Source organism: Enhydra lutris, unplaced genomic scaffold (genome assembly GCF_002288905.1).
Source record: "Enhydra lutris kenyoni isolate GAN:26980312 unplaced genomic scaffold, ASM228890v2 scaffoldscaffold82, whole genome shotgun sequence".
Taxonomy (NCBI): Eukaryota; Metazoa; Chordata; class Mammalia; order Carnivora; family Mustelidae; genus Enhydra; species Enhydra lutris.
In genome coordinates this window covers 4,749,677-4,771,540 of record NW_019154166.1, presented here as the reverse complement: position 1 = coordinate 4,771,540, position 21,864 = coordinate 4,749,677, and the positions used below count along the sequence as shown (strand labels likewise).

Here is a 21,864-nt window from a genome sequence, read left to right as displayed (position 1 = left end):
GTCCTTAGAGCTGGTTCCTTCTAGAAGCTCTGAGGGAGAACCAGGCCATGCCGCCCTCCTAGCTTCTGGCAGCGGCTGGAAATCCTCGGCTCTCCTTGGCTCGTAGGGGCATCGGTTCAACCTCTGTCTGCGTCTTCAGCATGGTTTCCCCTCTGTATGTCACATTCTCCTCTCCTTTCTCTTATAAGGACACGGTCATTGGACCGGTCTACTTGAGGATGACCTCGGCTGGAGACCCCTGCCTTCCTCATACTTGCCAAGGCCTCTAATGCGAATAAGGTCACATTCTGACGTGCTGGATGGACCAGTCAACCCACTGCTGGGAGTGAGAGAGCCTCTGAGATGAATGAATCAAGCCCCCAGGAACTTAATCCAAACCTGGAAATTGTTCTCACCAGGCTGGCTCAGCTCCCCACATGTCCCCTGGCCCCTCACGCAGCTACAGCAAGGGGCCAGGCCCTTGGAGAGCCTGCCAAGGGCCAGAAGGGAGGCCCCCCATGGAGGAGGAGTCAGCTCGGCCTTGGCCCTCCGGCAGCTGCAGGCTAGGCAGGAAGGACAAGCTGGTCCACACCAGATTGATTTCCCCCTCCCCCACCACACACAGGGGACATCTGGCAATTGCCGGAGACATTTTTTGATTATCATGACCGGAGGAGGTGGTGGTGTTCCTGGCATCTGGTGGGCAAAGGTCAAGGCCATTAACACAATCTCCTACAATGCACAGGACAGCCTCCCTATAACAGAATGACCCCGCCCCAATAGTACTGCTGCTGAGAAACCCTGATACTGGAAAAAAATAGAGAATATTTTAGGACTTGAATAAAGTGTTATAGAACTCGTAGCACCCTGACTTGGGGATTGTCAGGCAGCCCGGAGTCTCAGAATTGAGGTCTGGGTCACCACCAGTGGACTGATCTAAGATGATTTTAGAAGCCCCTTACCCCAAATTCCTCATTTTACAGATGAGAAAACAGGACAAAAATTATAACAACAACAACAATAATAATGATTATTATTATTATTATCATCATCATCATCATGGCCCTGTCTGGAACACCTATGTCACACAGGGCTGCAGTGTTTATGGAATGTGACGGTCCTCACAGCCCAGTGGGGTAGATGTTGTATTCTCCTATTTTAGTTGTGGGGCTAGTAAGCCTCTGGTGGTCACAGAGCGGCCCAGGGTCCCACAGCTCAGGTAAACCGCTTCACTCTGTGGTCCCTCGGATGTCAGGAACTTAGATCTTTCCATCATCACACACAGATACCGCAGATAAGCCCGCGGACTTGCCGGCATCACAAAAGAGTGATTTTTCTCAGAAGCCCTGCCTGTCCCGTGACTGTGCCAAGACCCACATCATCTCCTAAGTAAGTCAACTAAATGAAAGGTTCCCGTTCTTGGAGATTCCATGAACCATCACAGTTTAGATAGACAGATGAGAGACAGACAGACATCTACATCAGGTGACCAACTTCTGCCTTGCCAGGGACAGATACTAACGAAACCGACGATCCTCTTCCCATCACGGTCATTTCATAAAATCAGGAATATTTCAAAGCCAAAAAAGAAAGAAAGACAGACAGACCAGTGTCTCAGAATGAGATTATCCTTTAAAATGAGTCGTTGAAAAACTGAGTATGAAAAACCGACCACCGTGCTCCTGTTTCTCTATCGCACAGAGAATCCCTGTAGAACTACTTCCTGACATGCCTCCATATTCCATGAGAAGTTACGTGTTGGGCGGGCGGGTGAAGCCCCAGAGTAAAAAACTCAGAGTCTCCTAGTTGAAGGGCGCTCAGGCCGCATTGAGACCAGCCCGATCTGGTTCGCAGAGCTTTTAAGTTCAAAGACCTTGGTGTGAATCCCAGCACAGCTGCATGGGACTTTCGGGGAGGCCCTGGCCATGCTCCTAACTCTCACGGTGCCTATCTTTGCGCTTAGAAAATGGGAATAGACAAGTGACATCCCTGCGGGGCCAAAGAGCATGTGCTTGGTGCTTCCACCCCCCTGAGCTCCCCAACCTTCCCCCGCCCCCCACCTCCAGATGTGTTCAGTGCTGTGAGCTCCCCGCCCCCCTCCAGGAGCCATGGCCATGGTCGGTGCCTCCAGCAGCATAGTTCCTGCAGGGGAGGCAGAGGCCACCTCCCACCCAGACAGGAGCTCTCGAGGGAACGGGTCCTTCTCTATCCAACCCACCTCCGACAAGACTGAGAATGTCTGCATTCCTACTTCTCCCTGTCAACACCCCCAGCATCGCAAGGCAACAAGTCCTTCTGCCCTGGGTCTCCACTGCCAAGTGGTAGAAAGGGCCACCCGGGCCGGGGGTGGGGGGTGGGGTGGCGGGGAATCCTACTGGAAATGTCAGAACATCCACAGAAAAAACTGAGTGGCAAAAACCAGCGTAAGTCCCTGACCCCCCAGGACCTCACATCAGGCTCCATGATCCCTCTTTTTTTTTTTTTTTTTTACCAGCTCGTGGTAGGGCGGGCGAGGGGAGAGATCACTTCACAAAGGGCCGTTGGCTTATGCAAACGGACCACAGGATCCAAGGGGCAGCAGCGAACACCTGTGTCCCTGTACTCACAAAAGCCCATCAGTTTTTCGAAGTCTTTGGAAGCCGAGACCCAACTATCTTCTCTCTAGATGAGTGTCCAGGATAATGAGCATTCACCTTCTGAAGGCACGGCCCTGTTACGATTCCCATTTCCTCCATGTCAAAGGGGACGGGTCTGTAACTGCTTGTTCTGGAAAGGGGGGAGCATTACGGTTGGGGGAAGTGGTTCAAGCCTGAGCTGCTGCAGGGTGGAGGAGGGTGGGAGATGAGGGATCAAGTTTGGAATGAACATGGTGGGAAGTGTTGGAGGAGAAACCATTCACTCCGGGACCCAGCTTTCCATGGGAGAGCCTTGGTAAAGAAGAACCAGCAGGTTCCAGGGTGCTCCGGAGGCCATCTCCTCCATCCCAGGCTACCCCACACCCAGGGGCCAGACTTGCACTCTCCTCTCCATATTTGGGTCTGACTCACTCCATTTGGGGCATTGGGGGAGCCCACTGTGACTGGGATGAGTTGCCCCCTTTCCCCGATACACTTTTGGCTATTGGAAAGCAATCTGATTTGGGTGGGGCCCAAAGAGGCCCAACCCGAAACAGAAGAGGGGGGTCAGAGGAAGAGCCTCGGGGTTCCTGGAGGATGGAAGGACCAGGAGCCGGGGACCCAAGGCAGTTCATGGGAGGAGGGAGACAGAGCAGAGGCTGAAGGGAGCGTTGCTTGAGGAAAGTCAATCCAGGCAGGCAGGCAGGGCCCTGCAGAGAACAGTGGAAGAGTCTGTGGCCTGGGGACACAGGAGGAGAGCGTGGCCGGCAGGGTCCCAGAGCTTAACCCAGGGAGGCACCAGGCTCTGCCAGGAAGAACCCATCCAAACAGTGTTGTAAAAAATGCTGAATTCATGCTCGGGACCACCAGGAGGGAGGAAGCAGAAAGGACAGTCCGTTGTTCGTTCACTTGCTCGCTCACTGAAAGGGAGGCAGCATCTCTGGGGTGCACCAGGCCAGACCTTCTGGAGACAAGTCAAGGATGATGCCTCAGACCGGGGAGTCGGTGAGGACCTCCGGGAAGCGGACCAGGGCCCTCTACAGCCTCACCTTCCTCCCACAAGCAGAAAGTACCAGGGGAAGAGAGGGCTCTGGTGACTGAGAGGTACACGGATGGGCTCAGATGAGAAATCGGAGCAAGTGATTGACTAGGCTCCATACCTTTACAGGCCTGAGATTGACCTGATGTCATCGCCACGGAGGGTGGGGCAAGGGGGCACTTAGATATTCAAAGGTCACGCTCTGAACCTGGTGCATGACTGCCCCTGGCTGAAAAACACATAAAATCCTGGGCTGGGCTGGAAGATGTCCTCCACACGGTAAGAGCGAGAGCAAGAACAGAACAGGTTCAAATCCAGCCTCTGGCAGCTGGACATGAGTAGTACTGTTATCCCCATTTTATGGATAAGAAAGCTGAGGCACAGAGATGTTAAGTAACTCACTCAAGTCACACAGCTAGAAAGTCGTTGAGTCTGAAAATAATATGTCATTCGCAAAAACACGGCTTTTGCTTTTTTTTTTTTAAAGGGGTACCCCTGTTCCCTGTTTTAAATACTAAAAGCAGTTGATTTGAATGCTATAATATTTATCTCTCACAAGAAAAAACAAAGAAACATGCCAATGAGTGGTTTCTTATTTATGGGGATCTCACCTGACTTTCTGTTTGGCTTCAGCACAAAACCCAGTGTCGCCCTCCACTGAGAGCCAGACCAGAGACGGATGCTGAGAACAGGAAGGGCGTGTGGGGACTCCTTGGGCTTCACCCTTGTTTCTAAGTGTTGCGGGTAACAGGTGCCCAGTCCCGTGGAGCCATGACGATGGAGGCTCTCCCCAAGGCCCTAGAGGTCGATGAGAAGTCTCCAGAATCCAAGGACCTACTGCCCAGCCAGACGGCCAGCTCCCTGTGCATCAGCTCCAGAAGTGAGTCGGTGTGGACCGCCACCCCCCCGGAGTAAGTGGGAAATCTACCGCAAACCCATCATTATCATGTCGGTGGGCGGCGCCATCCTCCTCTTCGGTGTGGTCATCACCTGCTTGGCCTACACCCTGAAGCTGGGTGTCAACAGCCTTAAGGTCCTTAAGATGATAGGGCCCGCCTTCCTGTCTCTGGGACTCATGATGCTGGTGTGCGGGCTGGTGTGGGTGCCCATCATCAAGAAGAAACAGAAGCAGAAACAGAAGTCAGTTTTCTTCCAGACTCTCAAGTCTTTCTTCCTGAATCGCTGATGGTGGCCTCACTTTCTCTTCTCCCCGTCACCCTGCTGCCTCGCCCGGGAGGAGATCTGACAACATCCAACATTCCCCATCTTCTTGGTGGAGGTGGTGGTTGTGGAGGGGGTTTAGCCATAAGACAGGCAGGGACAGCCTTTTCCTGGCCCTCTGGGAAAGAGCTCAGGGCTCCACATGCAGCTGGGGAGCGCTGCTGGCTCGATCTCATTTCGTCTTTCTGATATTGCTATGCCTCCCTTGACGCTGGCCACAGCCTTCCCATTTCATGGCTCATTCCCCACTCCTGCATCTAGGTGCCACTCATCGAACTCTCTCTGCCAAGTGCTATGCATGCTGGGAAATTCCTGGTGCAAGGCTGTGTCCCAAGGGGAACCTCATGTTCACACACATCAGAGTGTCTGAGCTGGATTCCCCGTTTACATCCTTCTAGAACCCAAACTGAACCATGGAGGTCCTTCACAGAAGAGACAGAAGACTGGCTTCTGGCTCCATGGGGTGGCCAGCCCCAGCTCCCTCGGTAGGCAAGATACTGATCTGCATCTCAAGGGACAAGTCACCAGTGTGAAACATTCCAAAGAGGGAACAGAGGAGGGTGTACAGGGAGAAACGCTTTCCAAGAAGGTGCATTCCTCCCTGGAGAAGGCTCTGGGAGTCAGCCAGCGGGGGACGTTTAACTCCAAGTTACACAGTATTTACACCAGAGACAATTGGGGTGGGCTGGGGTGCCAGAGTTTGACCTTCTAACATCTTCTCGTTGACTGTTCTCCCCTCTGAACTTGACAATTAGCCATGGACAAGTGCATGTTGCCCTAACTTCCTCCTTCCCCCTACCTGCACCTCCACCCCCAATTCTAGAGCAACAAGAGGGAGACTGCAGCGGGATTCTGTTAAGATTTTTCTCTCTTCACCTGCATGGAGAACCAAAGCCAAGATCGCAAGCCGCGTTTGAATGGTCTGTGGGTTTCCAGAGATAGGATTTGTTTCGGAAAATCTTACCTGCTTTCCCCGTCCCTACCCATCAAACAAGCAAACATTGATTGGGTGCCTGACTCAGGGCCAGGCCCTGGGAGGGAAACGGGCCAAACAAGGTCTATGCTCTTATCTTCTTTCCAAAGTGAGACATACAGGCCAAGGGGCCATTGGATGACCCGTGCTGAGCACTCTATGGGGGAAAGGCAGCAGGTGTAGAAACGCAATGGGACAGCTCACCCAGACTGGTGAGAGGACAGAGGGATTGCCAGAGACTGTGTCCTCTGAACTGAGAAACAAAAGGAAAGATAAGAGCTAGCAAAGGGGTAAGGGTGGAAGGATTTGGGGCAGCAGGAATTGCCATACAGAAGTTTGGGCAGGGGGTCATAACACAATTAGGAAACTGCACAGCGATTTCCCCTCTCCTTCCTGCTTCCCACTTGCCAGAGTACAGCCTCTCCCTGCATCCGGGGGCCACACTGAGGTCATGGACTGGAACGGAGTTTCCAGAGGACTCCCCCCCAAGCAGAGAGCATCCATGGGGTAAGTGCTCCCAGAACCTGGCACTTCCAGTAGCAACCAGAGGCTCTGGGGTGACAGACCCAGAGGCTGCCCTAGGCCAGGCCAGAGGCCCAGTGGAGTGCACTGAACGGAGGGCATCCTGCACTAGAATCACCTTTGGCTTGAGCTGCCTTCCTTCCCTGGTGCTTCTGGGCCCGCCTCCCCTGTCACCACGGCAACCTCTCTTTCTCTCTAACAAGCCACCAGGAATCTCCATCCTTCCTGGTGGTTCCCTATGCAGTCAGAACCTCACCTAGTTCCCTCTGCATCATGGGAAATTCCATGGAGGCAGGTACCTGTGACAGGACACACCCCCTGACCCATCCCCTCTAAGAAGCCAGAGTTTGGGGGAAACTGTGGCCTTTGAACTTCACCCAAAATGACCATGTCTCTCATCCAGACAGTTGTAGCTGGGTCTTCTAGCTAAACTGTCTCCTGTGCAAAGGTGGTCAAGACCAATCCGGGGGGTGGGTGTTGCAAGGCCTTGGTTACTAACTGTAGTTCTGATGCCTCAAGTGGTTGGGCTGATAGATCATTCCCCTTTCCCTGACATGAACACAGATTCCATATTGGTCCTATAATATCACTCTTACATTCCTGGTGCTTTCTGGGACAGGAGCAAAGGGGGTGGGCTCCCAACGAGCTCCCTGGGAACGCATGACCCCTGGGTCTCATGTCATCTGCCCACAAGCTTGTGGTCCAAGCGTAGCTGTGGTAGAAGGGCCCATGGATATCTTGCTGGAAGGAAGGTTGGGGACAGCCATGACTCTAGAAGGTACCCAAGGTCTGGATTCCCCTTGTGGTTTCCACCAATACTTGCCCATACACCCTGCCCCCTTCAGCTAGTGTCTCAGGAAGAACAACGATTTGAGAGAAAGCTCTCCAAGCCTCATTCCTCCCCACTGGGATCCCCCATATGCATGTGGACCAAGGAGCATGCCAGCATCACGCAGAGGGACTTTTGCCAAAGACCATTGCCACACAGGAGACTGGGGTATGAATGGGCCTGCCCTGTAAATTCAGCCCAGACCGGATGCCACATTTCTGGGAGAAAAAAAAAAAAGCTTCACCACCATGACTCCTTTGGCGCCTGTGGATTGGAGGACAGGACCAGCATCCCCGTATTCTGCAAACTGGACTATATTATTCTGCCCCGTAGCTATTCTGTTTGGGAGACTTTGATTTACTCTGAGTCCCAAAGATGGATATAATGTTGAATCGTATTCTATTCCCCAGTGTCTGCTGTGTTTTCTTTCTGTTCCATCCACCAGGAGTTCCAAGATCATATCCACTAATTCTTTCCTCTAAAATGCACCCCCTTACCACATGCCCTTCCAAGCAGCGTGGGCGGGGGGTTGGGGGGAAAAGGGAATGGTGGGGGTTTTCCACAAGGGTCCTCAGGTGCCTGGCAGGAGCTGAGAGCCCCACGCTGAGAGGCTAACAAAGCAGGCAGAGCCGAAAAGCTCCTGACTCTTCCTTTCCCCACAGGCCCAGTATTGAGACCAAAAAGAGACAGGGAAAAGAACCTTCCAGAATGAGTCAGCGGGCAGGGCTAAGGCAGGCGGCTACCTGGAGGTCAGCCTGTTGATGTCCCCATGAACTTAGAAGACCAAGCATGGTGGGGGGCAGTGCAGCTCCCACGACCCCCGTGGCCTCCTTCTGCCTCTTAAGCCTTTCTTCTTTGGCTCCTGGACCAAACTCTTCTGCTTCTCCAGATCTTAAAGCCTGACCCTCTTCTACAGTCCCCCTGCCCCCACCAGGCTCACCATGTCCTTGACTTTCTGCCTGCCCTGGCTCGCTCTGTCCTTAGAGGGGAAAAGAAAGGAAGCTCTGGGTCTGCACAAACACGCAGTGTTTTATTCCTCCTTCGGTTCCAGCAGCTTTGACCGACTCATGACACCCCATAGTCCTCCGTCCCCTACATCCATCACTTTGCCACTATTTCCAGCCCTCGGGGATCAGGGTCCCTAGAAAATGACATCCCAGACCCTGGAACCTGTCTGATATGAAATGTGCACAAGGGGATGGCCTGAGCATGTACCTGGTGGAGTTTCTGGGCCCTACCAACTGCAGGCTGTGGGGGCTGGGGTGGGAGGAGGCCCTGAGAAGGGGTGGGAGGAGAGCGGGAGAGCAGCTGGCAAGGACACTCAGGAGTGGTGTCTGGAGAGCAGAGAAAGGGCCTGGGCTGAAAAGGATGGACATTTCTCGGGTGCTCACTGCATGCCGGGAACTGACCTCAGCACTCAATCATTAACTCACTTAGTCCTTTCCCAAACCCTGTTCTCAGGTGCTACTGTTGCCATCATCCCCACCTTACAGACGGCATAAGTGAGGCATGGAGACACCAAGCTATAGGACAATATCAAGCCAGGATTGAAATCCAGATGGTCCAGCTCCTGCGGCCACACCCATTACTCCCACCCCATCCAGCTCTCCAGAGGCCCCGGGTCACGGTCGTGGGTGGGGAAATAAAGCAGGAGTGTAGTTGGGGCCAGGAGACCGGCGGGGAGACAAACCAAGCAGGGGCCCAGAATGCCCCAGAACCAAGAATGTGGCCAGGGGCCAAGAGGAGAGACAAAAGGGCCAGGAAAGGACCCAGCAGGCTGAGCACCTCCTGAGAGCCAGGCAGCATGCTAGGGGCAATCACATGGTAGGGTCAGAGGCAGGAGTGGGGGGCCTCGAATGGCCAGAGTGGGGTGGCCTTGGTATCTCCTGTCTTTGTCCCACCGGTAGGCTCCTCTGCTCGCCAGCTGGAAGATCTGGAACCAGATGACACTTGGGCTGTTATGTCCTCACAGCACATCACAGGACAACTTTGTATCCCCCCAAAATTTAAGACCACCTTCCACAGGGGTGCTTAGAATCAAAGGATCTAAGTCAAGATCCAATGTCACTATTCCAGGAAGCCAAGTGGCTGAGCGCCAAGGCTTTCTGCAGGGAAAGGGGCTGGAGCTTGTCCCCCCTTTCTCAAAAGACCCTCCTTGCCTCTTTTAAGACTAGAAACAAGTCCCTGATGAGCTGTGGGCCTGGTCCCTCTTTGACCCAGCTAGACCAGTGGTCACCCATCCAGGTCCCACCTCCTGCCCCGACCCGGATCCCTGAGCCTATGCTCTCGGCACCCACTGGGTGTGGCCAGTTGCCATCTGAGCTTTCTGTCTGTGCAGACTGCTGCCCACAGCTCCGGGAGCTATGCAAACTGAGCCAGGCCCTGGTCTTAGGCCACCCACCCCCTCGGGTCTCCGGTGGGGACCTGCTGTACCTGAGGGACTCTGCTTTCTTCCCCCTGGAGCTGCAGGCGCAGGAAGGTGGGGCTCTGCAGGTCAGGTCCTTCCTCAAGGAGAAAGAAGGCTCAGCAAGCATCACCCCCTCCCCCGAATGAAGACCATGTCCCACTGCCCAGCAGGGCCCTCCGGCAAAGGCACCCAAGTGAGTGATTGCCAAGAATAGGAGAAGCAGCTGCCCACGGCCCCTCTGATAATCATGCGGACCAAGTTGGGCTCATCTCCCAGGACTAAAGAGGTGTGGATATAAATAATGGGCATTTTCCTGCAGGGCTGCTGGGGGAAGGAGGCCCAGAAGGGGAGGGACCAAGGAGTCTACTCCGGCCTGGCACCCAGGCCCTCCCTTGCTCCGATCCCTTCTCAGACACAGTCTCTGGATCTGGCCCTCGGGAGTAGCCGTTAACCCAGCATTTCAGTTGCCCGAGCACGGACTGTGCATCAGACATCAGATGTGGGGCCGAGGGATTCATGCTTGGACCCGGCAAGCAAGCAGGCCAGTCCTTGGAGGAAGGGGCCAAGGGGTCACTGATTGTGGGGGAGTATGACAGGGCCGGAGGGAAGCAGGGGCACAGTGGGAGGACAGAGGGTGTGCCCCCAGGTCAGCCCGGCCCCTGTCAACCTTTCCAGGCTCTGGGATGGTGGTGCACCAGGTGATCACATCGGGGGTGGGAAGGAGGAGTCTGGACCCTGGGGACGGCAGGGCAGGGGGAGTCCCTGGCTGGTTAGTGGGGTTGGAGGAGCACATAAAAAGCCAATCCCCCCCCCCCGATGACATGCGCTACTCTGTTTCACGGTCTTGGTGTCCACTGCTCCTTCCAAAACCATTCCCTCATAGTCTCTGAATGTGTCCCAAAGGTGCCGCTTTTGAAGAACATGCTCAGGGTTGGGGGGGGGGTGGCGAGGATCCCTTCCTCCTCTTCTGTCCTGGGACCCTCCCATCCAAGGAACAGCGGTGTGAGTTGCCCTGTCCTGCAGCGATGGTCTCTCCGTGGGTTCTGCCCTAGACGTCACCTGTCCTCATTCAAACACATCTCTGGGCGGTTTCTTATTGACAATGGCTTCAATTATCCTGTGTGCTTGAGTCCCCACATCCATCCCCATATGTCCCAATGCCTACTGGACAATGTGTTCGCTCCCTATTGCTGCTGTTTAAAAAAAAATCAAATACTTAGTAGCTTAAGACAAGCAAATTTATTACCTTAAACATTCTGGAAGTCACAAGTCCATAACAGATCTCACAGGGCTAAAGTCAAGAGGTCAGCGGGGCTGTGTGCCTTCTGGGGGCTCTCGGGGAAGACTTGCTCCTGCTTTAGCTGGCTTCCAGAAGCTACCACACCCCTTGGCTTGCTGCCCCTTCCTCCATCTTCAGAACCGACAATCACATCAGCCTGACCTCAACTGCTACTGCCTCTTCTCCTTCTTGGACTCTCTTGTTTCCTTCTTTCACGGGTAAGGATCCTTGGGGTTACATTGGGCCCACCCGGAAAACACAAGATAGTCTCCCCAGTTGGAGAGATCCTTGGATGAGCTTGCTAGGACCGCCATAACAAAGTACCACTGGCTTGGGGGGCTGACACAACAGACATTTATTTTCGCTCAGTTCTGACCCAAGATCAAGGTGTCCGTGGGGCGGGGTTCTCCTGAGGGCTTTCTCCTTGGCTTGCAGAAAGCCGCCTTCCACCTGTGTCTTCACGAGGTCTTCCCGCTGGGTGTGTCTACATCCTGATGTCCTTTTCTTATAAAGACATCGGTCATAGCTGAACCAAGCCCACACTCACGACCTCATGTAAATTCAATTCCCTCTTAAAGACCCTGTCTCTAAATTCAGTCACATCTTGAGGGGACTGGGGGTCAGCACATCACCAAGAATTTGGGGGGACCACAAATCGCTCCTTAATTCCATCACATTTTCAAATTCCTGTTTGCCGTGGAAGGTGACCTCCTGACAAGTTTCAGGGATTCGGATGCAGACATCTCTGGGGAGCCACTATTCTGCCCACCACAAAAAAACCTTCATCTTAATACCACCAGCAGCTTAAACTCAACCTGCCCCCAAATGGAATTCATCTTGCTCCCCCTTTGACACCACCATTCGCCACCATGCAGCAAGTTTCCCAGACCAGAAATTTGGTGTTCTGGAGAAAATATCAGAAACGACTATCTGCCTAGCCAATATTCTTTTCCCCATCTTCCTTCGTAATAAAACCTCTATGTTATTGGAGATAGCAACATGCCCAGCTAAGAAACACGACACTCCCCTGCCTCCCTCATGACAAAGGCTGACGACTGACGTATACAGGGAGATCGTTAGCAAGAAAAGCTCTTCATCTGCCCGAAGCTCTTTTCCCTTCACCCTTCCTCCTTCGAAGGCAAACGCGATGGTTGGAGCTGCAACTGCTGTCTTGGGGCCATGAAATGAGGTTGAGAATGGAAGCCACCACCAAGGGTAGCAGAGCAGGAAGTGAGAACAGTCCTGCAAGCCCGATGACCTCCAGGGAGCTATCGGAATCCTAAGCCCCTCTCCCACAGGAGATAACCACTGCACCTTACCCCACTTCAGACTCCATCATTCTAGATCTGCTACCTGTGGCCATTTGCAGTTCCCGTCTCTGTAGGTGACAAGGCTTGGACAAGCGTGCTTTTCTTCCTCTGAAGTCCAAATACTATGTGATGAGATACGGGATGGATATACTCAGAACAAAGGCTATCGTAAAGAAACAGCTCAGTGCAATGTTCCTGGTTCTCCCCCTCCAAGCATTCTCTAAGTCTTTAAGGAGAGAGGAAAGGGAGGGCAAAGTAGGACCATGATGGTCCCGACTTCTCGCCCTCCTGCCTCTACCCTCCCCAGACTGGGCATCTGGGTGGTAGTCCGGGAAAAGAGCAGGATTCACCCAGGGCACCCCCCCTTACCCTTTTAACCTATCAAGCTAGCCCACCTATTATGAGAGCAGAGGCAGGGGTGGGAGGGAAAGGGTGGTAGGAAAGGACTGAGCCTACGAAACTAGCATTAACTGGACAATCCACGTAAGGTTCCTGTATGGTCAGCCCTGAATATTACGTATTATTAATGTAACAGATGGCACGAGGCCGTGACGGCAAGATCTGGCTGTTCTCCTAAATGAGGTTATGTAAGGAAAGAACGTGAGTTTATATAACTAAGCTTGAGCCGCCTAGGAAAGAAAGGGTCCAGCTTGAGACAAAGAGACCACTTCTTTGGTATGGAGCAGTTATGGTCATGGGAAAGTCGGAGCTTTGGCCATCGACGGGCGTGAGTTCAAAACCCGACTCCACAGGCTAATTCCTACATGGTGTGCCTTCTGCATTACTAGCTCAGATTTCCAGTTGTGGGTGAGGATCCTAAGGACCCTCCGAGGGCCTCCTCAGGGTTAGATAAGGTAATAGGAGAGACCAACCACAAGCAGGTGTTGGGTGAAAGGCAGATGTTGTGGTCATGGTTGTTACAGAAAGAGAGAATTCTAGGCTACAGACACAATGCAGGGATTCCCAACCCCTCGGTTAGACGTGATTTATGCCCGAGCTTGGGAAGCCATTAGGAGACTCCCAGCCAAGACTTCGAGATCTGATCACACACCAAGAAAGGCAACTGTCTTGCAACCGAGTGCTGGGCTCTCCCAGCAGCATCAGCGTAATGTTAGGGAGCCTCGTCCCAGACTAATTCACAATGTGCACATTTGCACTTAGAATCCGGGTAAGAGCCTCATAAAACTGAGGAAAGAACCCCAAGTGAATAATTCTGAGCACGATCACCAAGCCATCCCCTGGTGCCCATTCACTGGGAGAGGGAACCGAAGCTCCGTGTAATGAGCCCGCTGTAATTGCCAGTCCTGGGGCGAGGGTGTGTTCACTTTCGGGGGACAGTGCAGCGTAACCAGACTAATGAGAGGCGCCGAGTGTGCGAGCCCCAGCCAAGGCCAGGACGGCCGCGGTCAGGTTCAGCCCAGCAGAAGGTTGGAAGGGAGGGAGGTGAGCTCCCCGGAAAGCGGGTGCTGGGGAGCAGAAAGTCTGGGGCGGGTGTGGCCGCCTCTTGGCCAGACAGGTAGCTGCAGAAGAGGCCTGCCTGGTCCAGATGGGAGACGCCGCCTGGGAAGGGCCTGGAGGGCTTACAAAAGCCCTTTCACATGCGGCTGGTGAAAGACAACATTGTTGCATTCATCCATTCCACTCTGAGCTGTGAGCACCTTGGGAACTCCGCGCGCTCACGGGGAGCCAGGGAGAAGGAGTGAACCGAACAGAACCCCCCACCCCAGAGGGCCATGAACAAGGACATGAGCAACGAACGGACTGGTGTCAGAGAGCGATGCGGACCACAGAGTCAGGGAGCAGGGAGAGGGTGGGGAACGGGGAGGTAGGTGGGGAGGCCTGAAGAAGGAGAAGGCGGTCTCGGGGGAAGGTGTGGGGAGAACATTCCCGCAGAGGGAGCCCCCCCTGAGGAGGGAAGCCCAGTGGGTGTTGGAGATGCCATCTTTCCCCTCCTCTTTGCCTCCCCGCTCTCCTCCCCACGGTGGTGTGAATCCCACCCCAACTCTTTCCCAAGGGGACCTGGTGGGGAGGGGGCGTCATGCTGTTGGCCTGTAGCCTCTCCTTCCGCTCATCCCTCTCCTGCTCTGGCTTCTCCTCCACAACACACGCCTGTCCAGGATCCCCCTCCTCATGCCTGTTCAGCCCTCCATCCCGCTGTGCCGGTCACCCCCAGCTGCCCCGCTGCCTGCACCCGAGCCCCGGCTTCGGTGAACGCCACCCAAGTCGGCCGCTGGTGTTGACACCTGTGCCAAGCCCCAGACAGCACGTCCCACCCTGAATGGCCCCCGGACTGACGCTGACCGGTGTCAGAAGATTTCACCCTGTGTCCCCGCACTGCACCACTAGTTAGGTCCCTGGTGACTCATTCAGGCCTCTCCTGCTCCAATACGTTCTCTTAGGGCTTGGGAGGAGATATTCCACAATCCCTTGTGGGTTTGAGAGAGCAGGTCCCAAAGACCCCAGTGCAAGACCAAGGAGGCCAAGTGTCCTGAGCCCTGGGTCTCTTGCCCTGGAAGGACCCACCCTTGGCCATGTGGGCAACAGCCCACTCTGTAGGTGTCCCTACAGATGGATCTGAGCAAAGACATTGGTCCCCTCAGTTCCCTAGTCTTCCCTCCTTCATCTTCTCCATATTCTACCTCCAGGAACCATCTGCCTGCCCATAGACATCATCCCTGGAGAAGAGCCCTGGAGCTTCTCAGAGCCCATGGGTTCCAGTGCAGTGTGTGAGGTGCAGGGCTGGACTGGTCCCATGGCTAAGAGGGGGCAGAATCAGCCTTGAAGCTGGGTCTCTTGATCCTAAGGCCACAGCACCCTCTTTGGAGGTCCAGGGAGCTCAAGAGGGCTCGTTGGGACCTGCCAAATGGGAAATGTCCAAGTCTCTGAAGAAATGGATGGCACTTTCCAATATGGTAGCCACATCTGGGTGTTTACATTTAAATTTAGGTTAACTACAATAAATACTGGAGTGTTTTGTTTGTTTGTTTTTGGTTTTGTTTTTTTGAAAATCCGCCAAGTTAGGGCATTAGCCCACAGCTCCCCAGGGACCTTCCCTCCAGGCCAGCACCAGACCCCTGTGAGCCAGGCTTCACGGGGTCTTTGGGTTTCAGTTCTCGCTGTAGACTTCGCACCATTTGGGTCCTCGTTCTCATGCATCCTACAGGTAAAAGCTTCCCATGCCAGCTTCCTCTGGCCAAGCTTAGAAGATTCAAAGCCCTGACAGAGTCCACATGCCTGCAGTGCCAGCAGCCATGGGCTTAAAAGGACAACCAGCAGGTGCATTGCAGAAGAGAGGGGAAAGCAAGGCCGTTTTGGCGGAGCAGCCCTGCTGGTTGAGCCCTGGGAAGATACGTTAGCCGACTTGATTTCTCAACAGCATTCAACACAACGGACCAATCTAACCTCTTCTGAGACATTTTTCTCCTGTTGGATTCAAGATAGAATGAGCCCATGGTTTCCCCTTATCTCTGTAGTGTTCTTTTCTGGTCTCCTTGGCTGGCTGACTCTACTCCATCCAGCCATTCAACAGGGAGACGCTTGGGACCCATCCCAGGGCTTCTTGTCTTACCATGCTCTATCTCAAGAAGACAACACTTGCGTCTCCATCACCAACTTGCTGTGGGCCTGCAAATCCCTGTCCCTGACCAGAGCTAGAGCTCCCAGCCCGTCTATCATGATTGCTGAGCCCCGCCAGGCCCCCTTCCAGTGTATCCCATCTCAGGAGGCACCACGGGCATCCAGTTTGATGAAAGAGAAATCTGGTATCCACCCATGACCCCCTCGCTTTCCCGCATCCCCACATTGAATCCATCACCGTGTCCTGTTGATTTCACTCCCTGGTTATGTCTCAGGTGGATCCACTTATTTCCATCCCTACTGTCACCAACCCCACCTCTTCCTTGGTCTCCTGCAACCCACTTACTGCTTGCCAGGTGCCCATTCTTGGTCCCCTCCATACGGCTCTCCCCACAGCAGCGAGAACGCTCTTTCAAAAATATGGACGCCTGGGGGGCTTCGTGGGTTGACCGTCTGCCTTCAGCCCACATCATGATGTCAGGGTCCTGGGATTGAGACCCACATCGGGCTCCTGCTCAGTGGGGAGACTGTTTCTCCCTCTCACTCTCCCTCTGTGCTTGCTTGCTCTCTCAAATAAATAAATAAAACCTTTTTAAAAATATGGATCGTTTTGCCTTCTGCTTAGGACTCTCCAACATCTCCCGGACACTCTTGGGAGGAAGACGTTAATGTGATTTTTAACCACCTCTCCTCCTCCTGTCCCAGCCCCACCAAGTGCCACCTGCCACTAGACTGCTAGTGTAAATGCTCCTGCCTCTCCTGGAATGCTGTCACCTCCTCTTCACCCCTCCTCAGTGACCCTCACTTACTCATCCTTTGCCTCTCAGCTCAAACATCAGTTCCTCAATGAAGCCTTGGTCCATGTCTTCTTTCTCACGCTCTCATAGGAAGGGGGTCCTTGATCTTGGACCACGGATCTCTGCCATATTTATACATTAATTGACAGGACTGGTGGGCATCCGCTTCCCCATGCCCCTACCCCTTCCACCCGCTCTCCACCTTAAGCTCCTCGAAGGCAGGCACTATCTTTCTCTTGGTCACTTAGAGCCGACTCTGCACCTAAAGTTTCTTCAGCAGCCCAAGAGAGCTGAGCTTGGTTCTCAGCAGAGCCCACTAGTGGCGAGGGGCAGGTCCAAAGTGGTTGCAGGACCTGGGCACGGGCCCACCCAAGCAGAGACTCTGGAGCTTGGTCCCTGGCTGGGAGAGGAAGTGTTCCTGGGCAGCCGAGCCCTGTACAGCTTAACCCCAGCACCCTGCAAATAGGCTTTGCAGCTGACTGCTCCCAAGGCAGGCAAATCACGGCAAGAAGAACTGAGACAGAAAGAGGATTCTAGCACCAAACCCAGCAGATATCCCGGTGGTGATGTCTTGGGATTCACAGCTCTGACATCTCTGAGGGCCCAGCAATCCACTCAGAGCTGAGTGCTGGTGGAAATGGAGAGCAAAACCAAATGGGTGCAGGGGACAAACCAGGGAGAAGTGCAGGAGATTGTTTTCCCTGGGTGATACTGTGGAGGGAGGCGTTTTGCTTTGGAAAGGGAGAGCTGTGGGAGCATTGCTTCCTCAGACACAGGGAGGAGGGGGAGGAAAGAGACACGGGAATTTGGAATGGATCATGGCAGAGCTGGAGAAACTCGGGTAAGACACTGAGCTTTTCCGAGACCCAGTGTTATGACATAACACTAGTCAATAAACACTGGGGGTTAGTTACAACTGTGAGTTACAAAAAGAGGGCAGAATGGCTCCCGGGCTAGAAGGGATGCCCAGCCGAGTGACGACAATGGAGAACTTGACAAGTGACCTCCATAAATGTACCAGGTACTATTATAAAAGCCACTAGCAAGCCAAATAGGAACCCACCCCTCACCCATTAGGATGGCTATTATCAAAAAACCAAAACCTAGTCAAAACGGAAAACAAGTGTTGGGAGATCGGAGTCCTTGTGTGCCATTGGTGGGAACGGAAGACAGTACAGCCGCCGGTGAGCGCGATATGGCAGGTCCTCAAATAGTTCAACACAGTCACATGTTACCCAGCAACTTCACTTTGAGGTATATACGTGAAAGAACTGAAAGCAAGGATTCATTGTATGGGTATTTGTACGCCCATGTTCACAGCAGCATTATTCACAATAGCCGAAAAGTGGAGGCAACCCAAGCATCCAGTGACAGGTGGACGGATAAACAAAACGTGATGTATATATACATAATGTCCAGTCTTCAAAAGGAAGGAGCTTCCGGCACACTCTACAATATGGATGAAACCTGAGGACGCCATGCAGAGTGAAATAAGCCAGAGGTTAAACAGGGCCTGACCCCACACATAACACATACTCAGAGGAAGCAAATTGATAGAGACAGAAAGTACAATGGTGGTGGCCAGGGGCTAGGGCTACAGGGGAACGGAGAGTTAGTGTTTCATGGGGACAAAGTTGCATCTGGGGACGTGAGAAAGTTCCGGAGATGCACAATAGTGTGAAAGTACTGAATGCCACCAGATTGTAAAAAGTTAAAATCGGAGCACCTGGATGGCTCAGTCAGTTAAGCATCTACCTTCTGCTCAGGTCATGATCCTGGGGTCCTGGGATCGAGCCCCGCATTGGGCTCCCCGCCCGGTGGGAAGCCTGCTTCTCCCTCTCCCAACCCCCTGCTTGTATTCCCTCTCTCGTCGTCTCTCTCTGTCAAATAATTAAAATCTTAAGAAAAATAAAATAAAATAAAATAAAATGCAGGGTGACTGGGTGGCTTAATCGCTTAAGTGTCTGACTCGGTTTCAGCCCACGTCATGATTTCAGGGTCGCGAGACCGAGTCTTGGATCAGGCTCACACTCAGTGTGGAGTCTGCTTGTCCCTCTCCCTCTGCCCCCAGCTCTCTCTCTCTCTCTCTCTCAAGTACATAAATAAAAATCTCTTTAAAAATAGTTAAAATGGGGGCGCGTGGGTGGCTCAGTGGTTAAAGCCTCTGCCTTCAGCTCGGGTCATGATCTCAGGGTCCTGGGATCGAGCCTCACATCAGGCTCTCTGCTCAGCAGGGAGCCTGCCTCCTCCTCCTCTCTCTCTACCTGCCTCTCTGCCTACTTGTGATCTATCTGTCAAATAATTAAAAAATCTTTAAAAAATAAAATTAAAAAATTGTTAAAATGCTAAGTGTATGCTGTGTATATTTTGCCACAATGAAATTCTTAAAAATAAATTATAAAAATTGAACGGGAGTAAGAAAGAAACGAACTTGGATCTCACGGGTGCTGGGGAGAGAGCTGGCGCGGGGACTGGGAGCAGGAAAGAGGGATTTCGTGTATCCCAGCCCACAGGACCAGGTTGTAGCTATAGCTGTTCCTTACTTACCGGGTGAATGTAGGGGACTCTCCTGACTGCTCTCAACACTGGGGCAGGCACAGGGCTGCTGGGGAGACAAGCAGATCCCGAATGTGGACATGGGCCCACCCGATGTACACAAAAGTACAACACAAAGGCATGGAAATACAATTCTCTGCTAAATAGGGAGCTACATCATCAGCCTGCCGAGAGTGAAGGTCATGAGCAGGGGGAAGTGGCAGTGGGGGGAGGCTCTTGAGCTCTGGATGGGAATGATGAGGATTTAGGCCAGCCTGGTGAGGAATAAGATAGGAAGACCAGGGGAGAGAGCTGAGCCTGTGGGTAGCAGGTAGATGGATTCTAGAAGCCCAGGCAGTACACTCCAGGGAAGTCTCTAAAGTCCAAGTCTGTAGCCCAACAGAGGAAGAATGAAGAGATGTGAGTAGTGTCAGACACGCCTAAGGCAAGCAGGAATATAGTTCTGAAAACACTGACCCTAGGCTCCAGCCTGAGAGAACACTGCATTTATCCCCTCTGAAACATGTGAATCTCAGGCCTTTATTTGACCAAAAAAGTACAGGTGTCAGGTTTCAGCGACCTCAGTTTTGCAGGAGTTGATAAGCTCGGCCCACTGCCTGGTTTTATAAAGTTTTATTAGAACACAGCCGCACCATTCATTTATATATTGTTTATGGCTCTTCTGCTACGATGGCAAAACTGAGCTGTTGTAACAGAGAACTTATAGCCCACAAAGTCTAAAATGTTTGAGGATCTCTGGTCTAGTTTAATTACATTGTTTTCTTTTCAGTGTATGCATTCTAGAATACCTTCTGTCTGTTGTGAGTAACAGTTTTCCACTGAGGCTGACAGTAATGAATTGAAGTTAAAAAAAAAATCCAAAAAATTTAACAAGTTGCTGTAACAACACATTAACAAATTAACATAATCTATAATAGAAGCAGACCCCAGCTATGGCCAAATCCTGGACGTGGCGCATAAATGATACACACCTGATTCTGGGAGTAGGGGAAGTTGACAGAATTGAGAACGGTGCAGATAAAGATGAGAGTCTGGGTACTGGAAGGGCATTTCATGGAAAGAAGGGACCCACCACCGCTGGCTCTGTGCCCATCAAGGCTGGAGAGAGGGCTCGGTGTGTCCACACTGGACTCAGTGGTTGTCAGGGGACTCGGGAGGGCAGGGAGCTGCAACCCGGTGAAGCCAAGATCGATAAAAGAAAGAGATGCTCGTGCAAGAGGGTTGATGGTGGATCCCTTCCAATCTGGGGTTTTCCCTACAGATGCATCAGGGCAGAAAGAACGTGAAGACACCAGTGACAACCACAACAGTAATACTTCCTGTTACAGAGTGCTGGTGCTAAGCCCTTTACATCTACAACTCACATAACCTTTCCAGTAACCCTGAGAAATGGGGATTATTTTGCAATGAGGAGTTGAAGGCACAGAGAGGGCAAGTGACTTGCCCAAGGTTACACAGCTAGTGAGTAGCACAGGCTGGTGTGAGGCTACACCCGCCCAACATCTGAGCCCTGACACTCAGCGGGTGACTGGGACTTGGTCATTCATAGAGACAGGCCCGGGAACTGTGACACTGGGTCAGCTGAGCACCTGGCTGGCCTGTCCCTGGTCTCTCAGTCTCAGACCGCCCTTTAGAATCCAGGTAACAGAGACACTGTCATCCTGGTGACATCACAGGAAGATGACAGATTGTGGCTTTCCATGGGAGTGACAAGATGCCAGTCGCCAAGATGAGGCCGATCTGTGAGGCAGCAGCAGGAAGACTCACCCCTCTGAGCCCCAGGGGCAGTGGCAGCCCTGGCAGCCAGAGAAGTCTTAGAAGTGGAGGCACCAAGGGGCTGGGTTTCCAGCTGTGCCCTCCACGCAGTGCTCATGGTTTGGAAGGCATCACACATGCCAGCTGTCCTACGTTTCCCCATTTTTGTAATTCTTGTTAAGATTTTATTTATTTTATTTGGGGGGGAGGGGCCAAGGAGATGGAGAGAAGCAGACTACCCACCGAGCATGGAGCCCCATACGGGGCTTGATCTCAAGACGCTGAGATCGTGACCTGAGCCAAGACCAAAAGTCCAACACTTAACCGATTGTTAACCCATGTTCTTGTAATTCTTTACATTGTCCGTATCACCTCCAGACATTAAAGCATACATAAAATCGTTAATTATTATTCGTCATATATTAATTATTATTCGTCATTCGTCATGTCTCCCTCCTTAGACTGTTAACTCTGTGGTGTCAGGTTCTGTACCAGATCCTATCCCCAGCTGCCTGACACAGAGTAGGTGCTCAGTCGCACTGGTCTAATTTAAATCCCACTTCGGTTGAGGCTTCTAAGTGTGTTGGGGTCACTCAGGGTTACCCATTTACAGAGGACGAGCTCCTTGCTTTAGTGGACAAGGGGGGCAGCCAGCCAGAGCCTAGCAGGGCCTCCTCAGCTTCTCTCCCAATGACATAGGAACAGTCAGGACCATCTCATTCCTTCTGGTTGCCTGGCGGCATGGTGGGCCACCTCTAATGGGGTGCCGACTTCGTAATTACGTCTGTTTCGGAAAGCTCTGTTTTCAAGTCTCAATCGTTATCTACACTACAGCTAAAGTCAAAGGATGTCCAAAAACAAACAAACAAGCTTATTAGCTATTGTCAATGATTGAATTATGTCCCCCCTGAATTCATGTGTTGACATCCTAACCCCTAATACCCCAGAATGTGACCGGGTTTGGAAACAGGGTTGTCACAGATGCAATTAGCTAAGAGGGGGTCAA

At 52.7% G+C, this 21,864-nt stretch overlaps 1 protein-coding gene across 1 annotated transcript; it reads left to right on the top strand.

Moving 5' to 3' along the window:
- Window positions 1-4,404: 4,404 nt before the first annotated feature.
- LOC111161058 (phosphoinositide interacting regulator of transient receptor potential channels) lies at window positions 4,405-4,819 on the top strand. Its single transcript, XM_022524516.1, is given in 2 exon segments — window positions 4,405-4,536; window positions 4,538-4,819. Coding segments are annotated over 2 exon segments (414 nt in total).
- The last annotated feature ends 17,045 nt before the right edge of the window (window positions 4,820-21,864 follow it).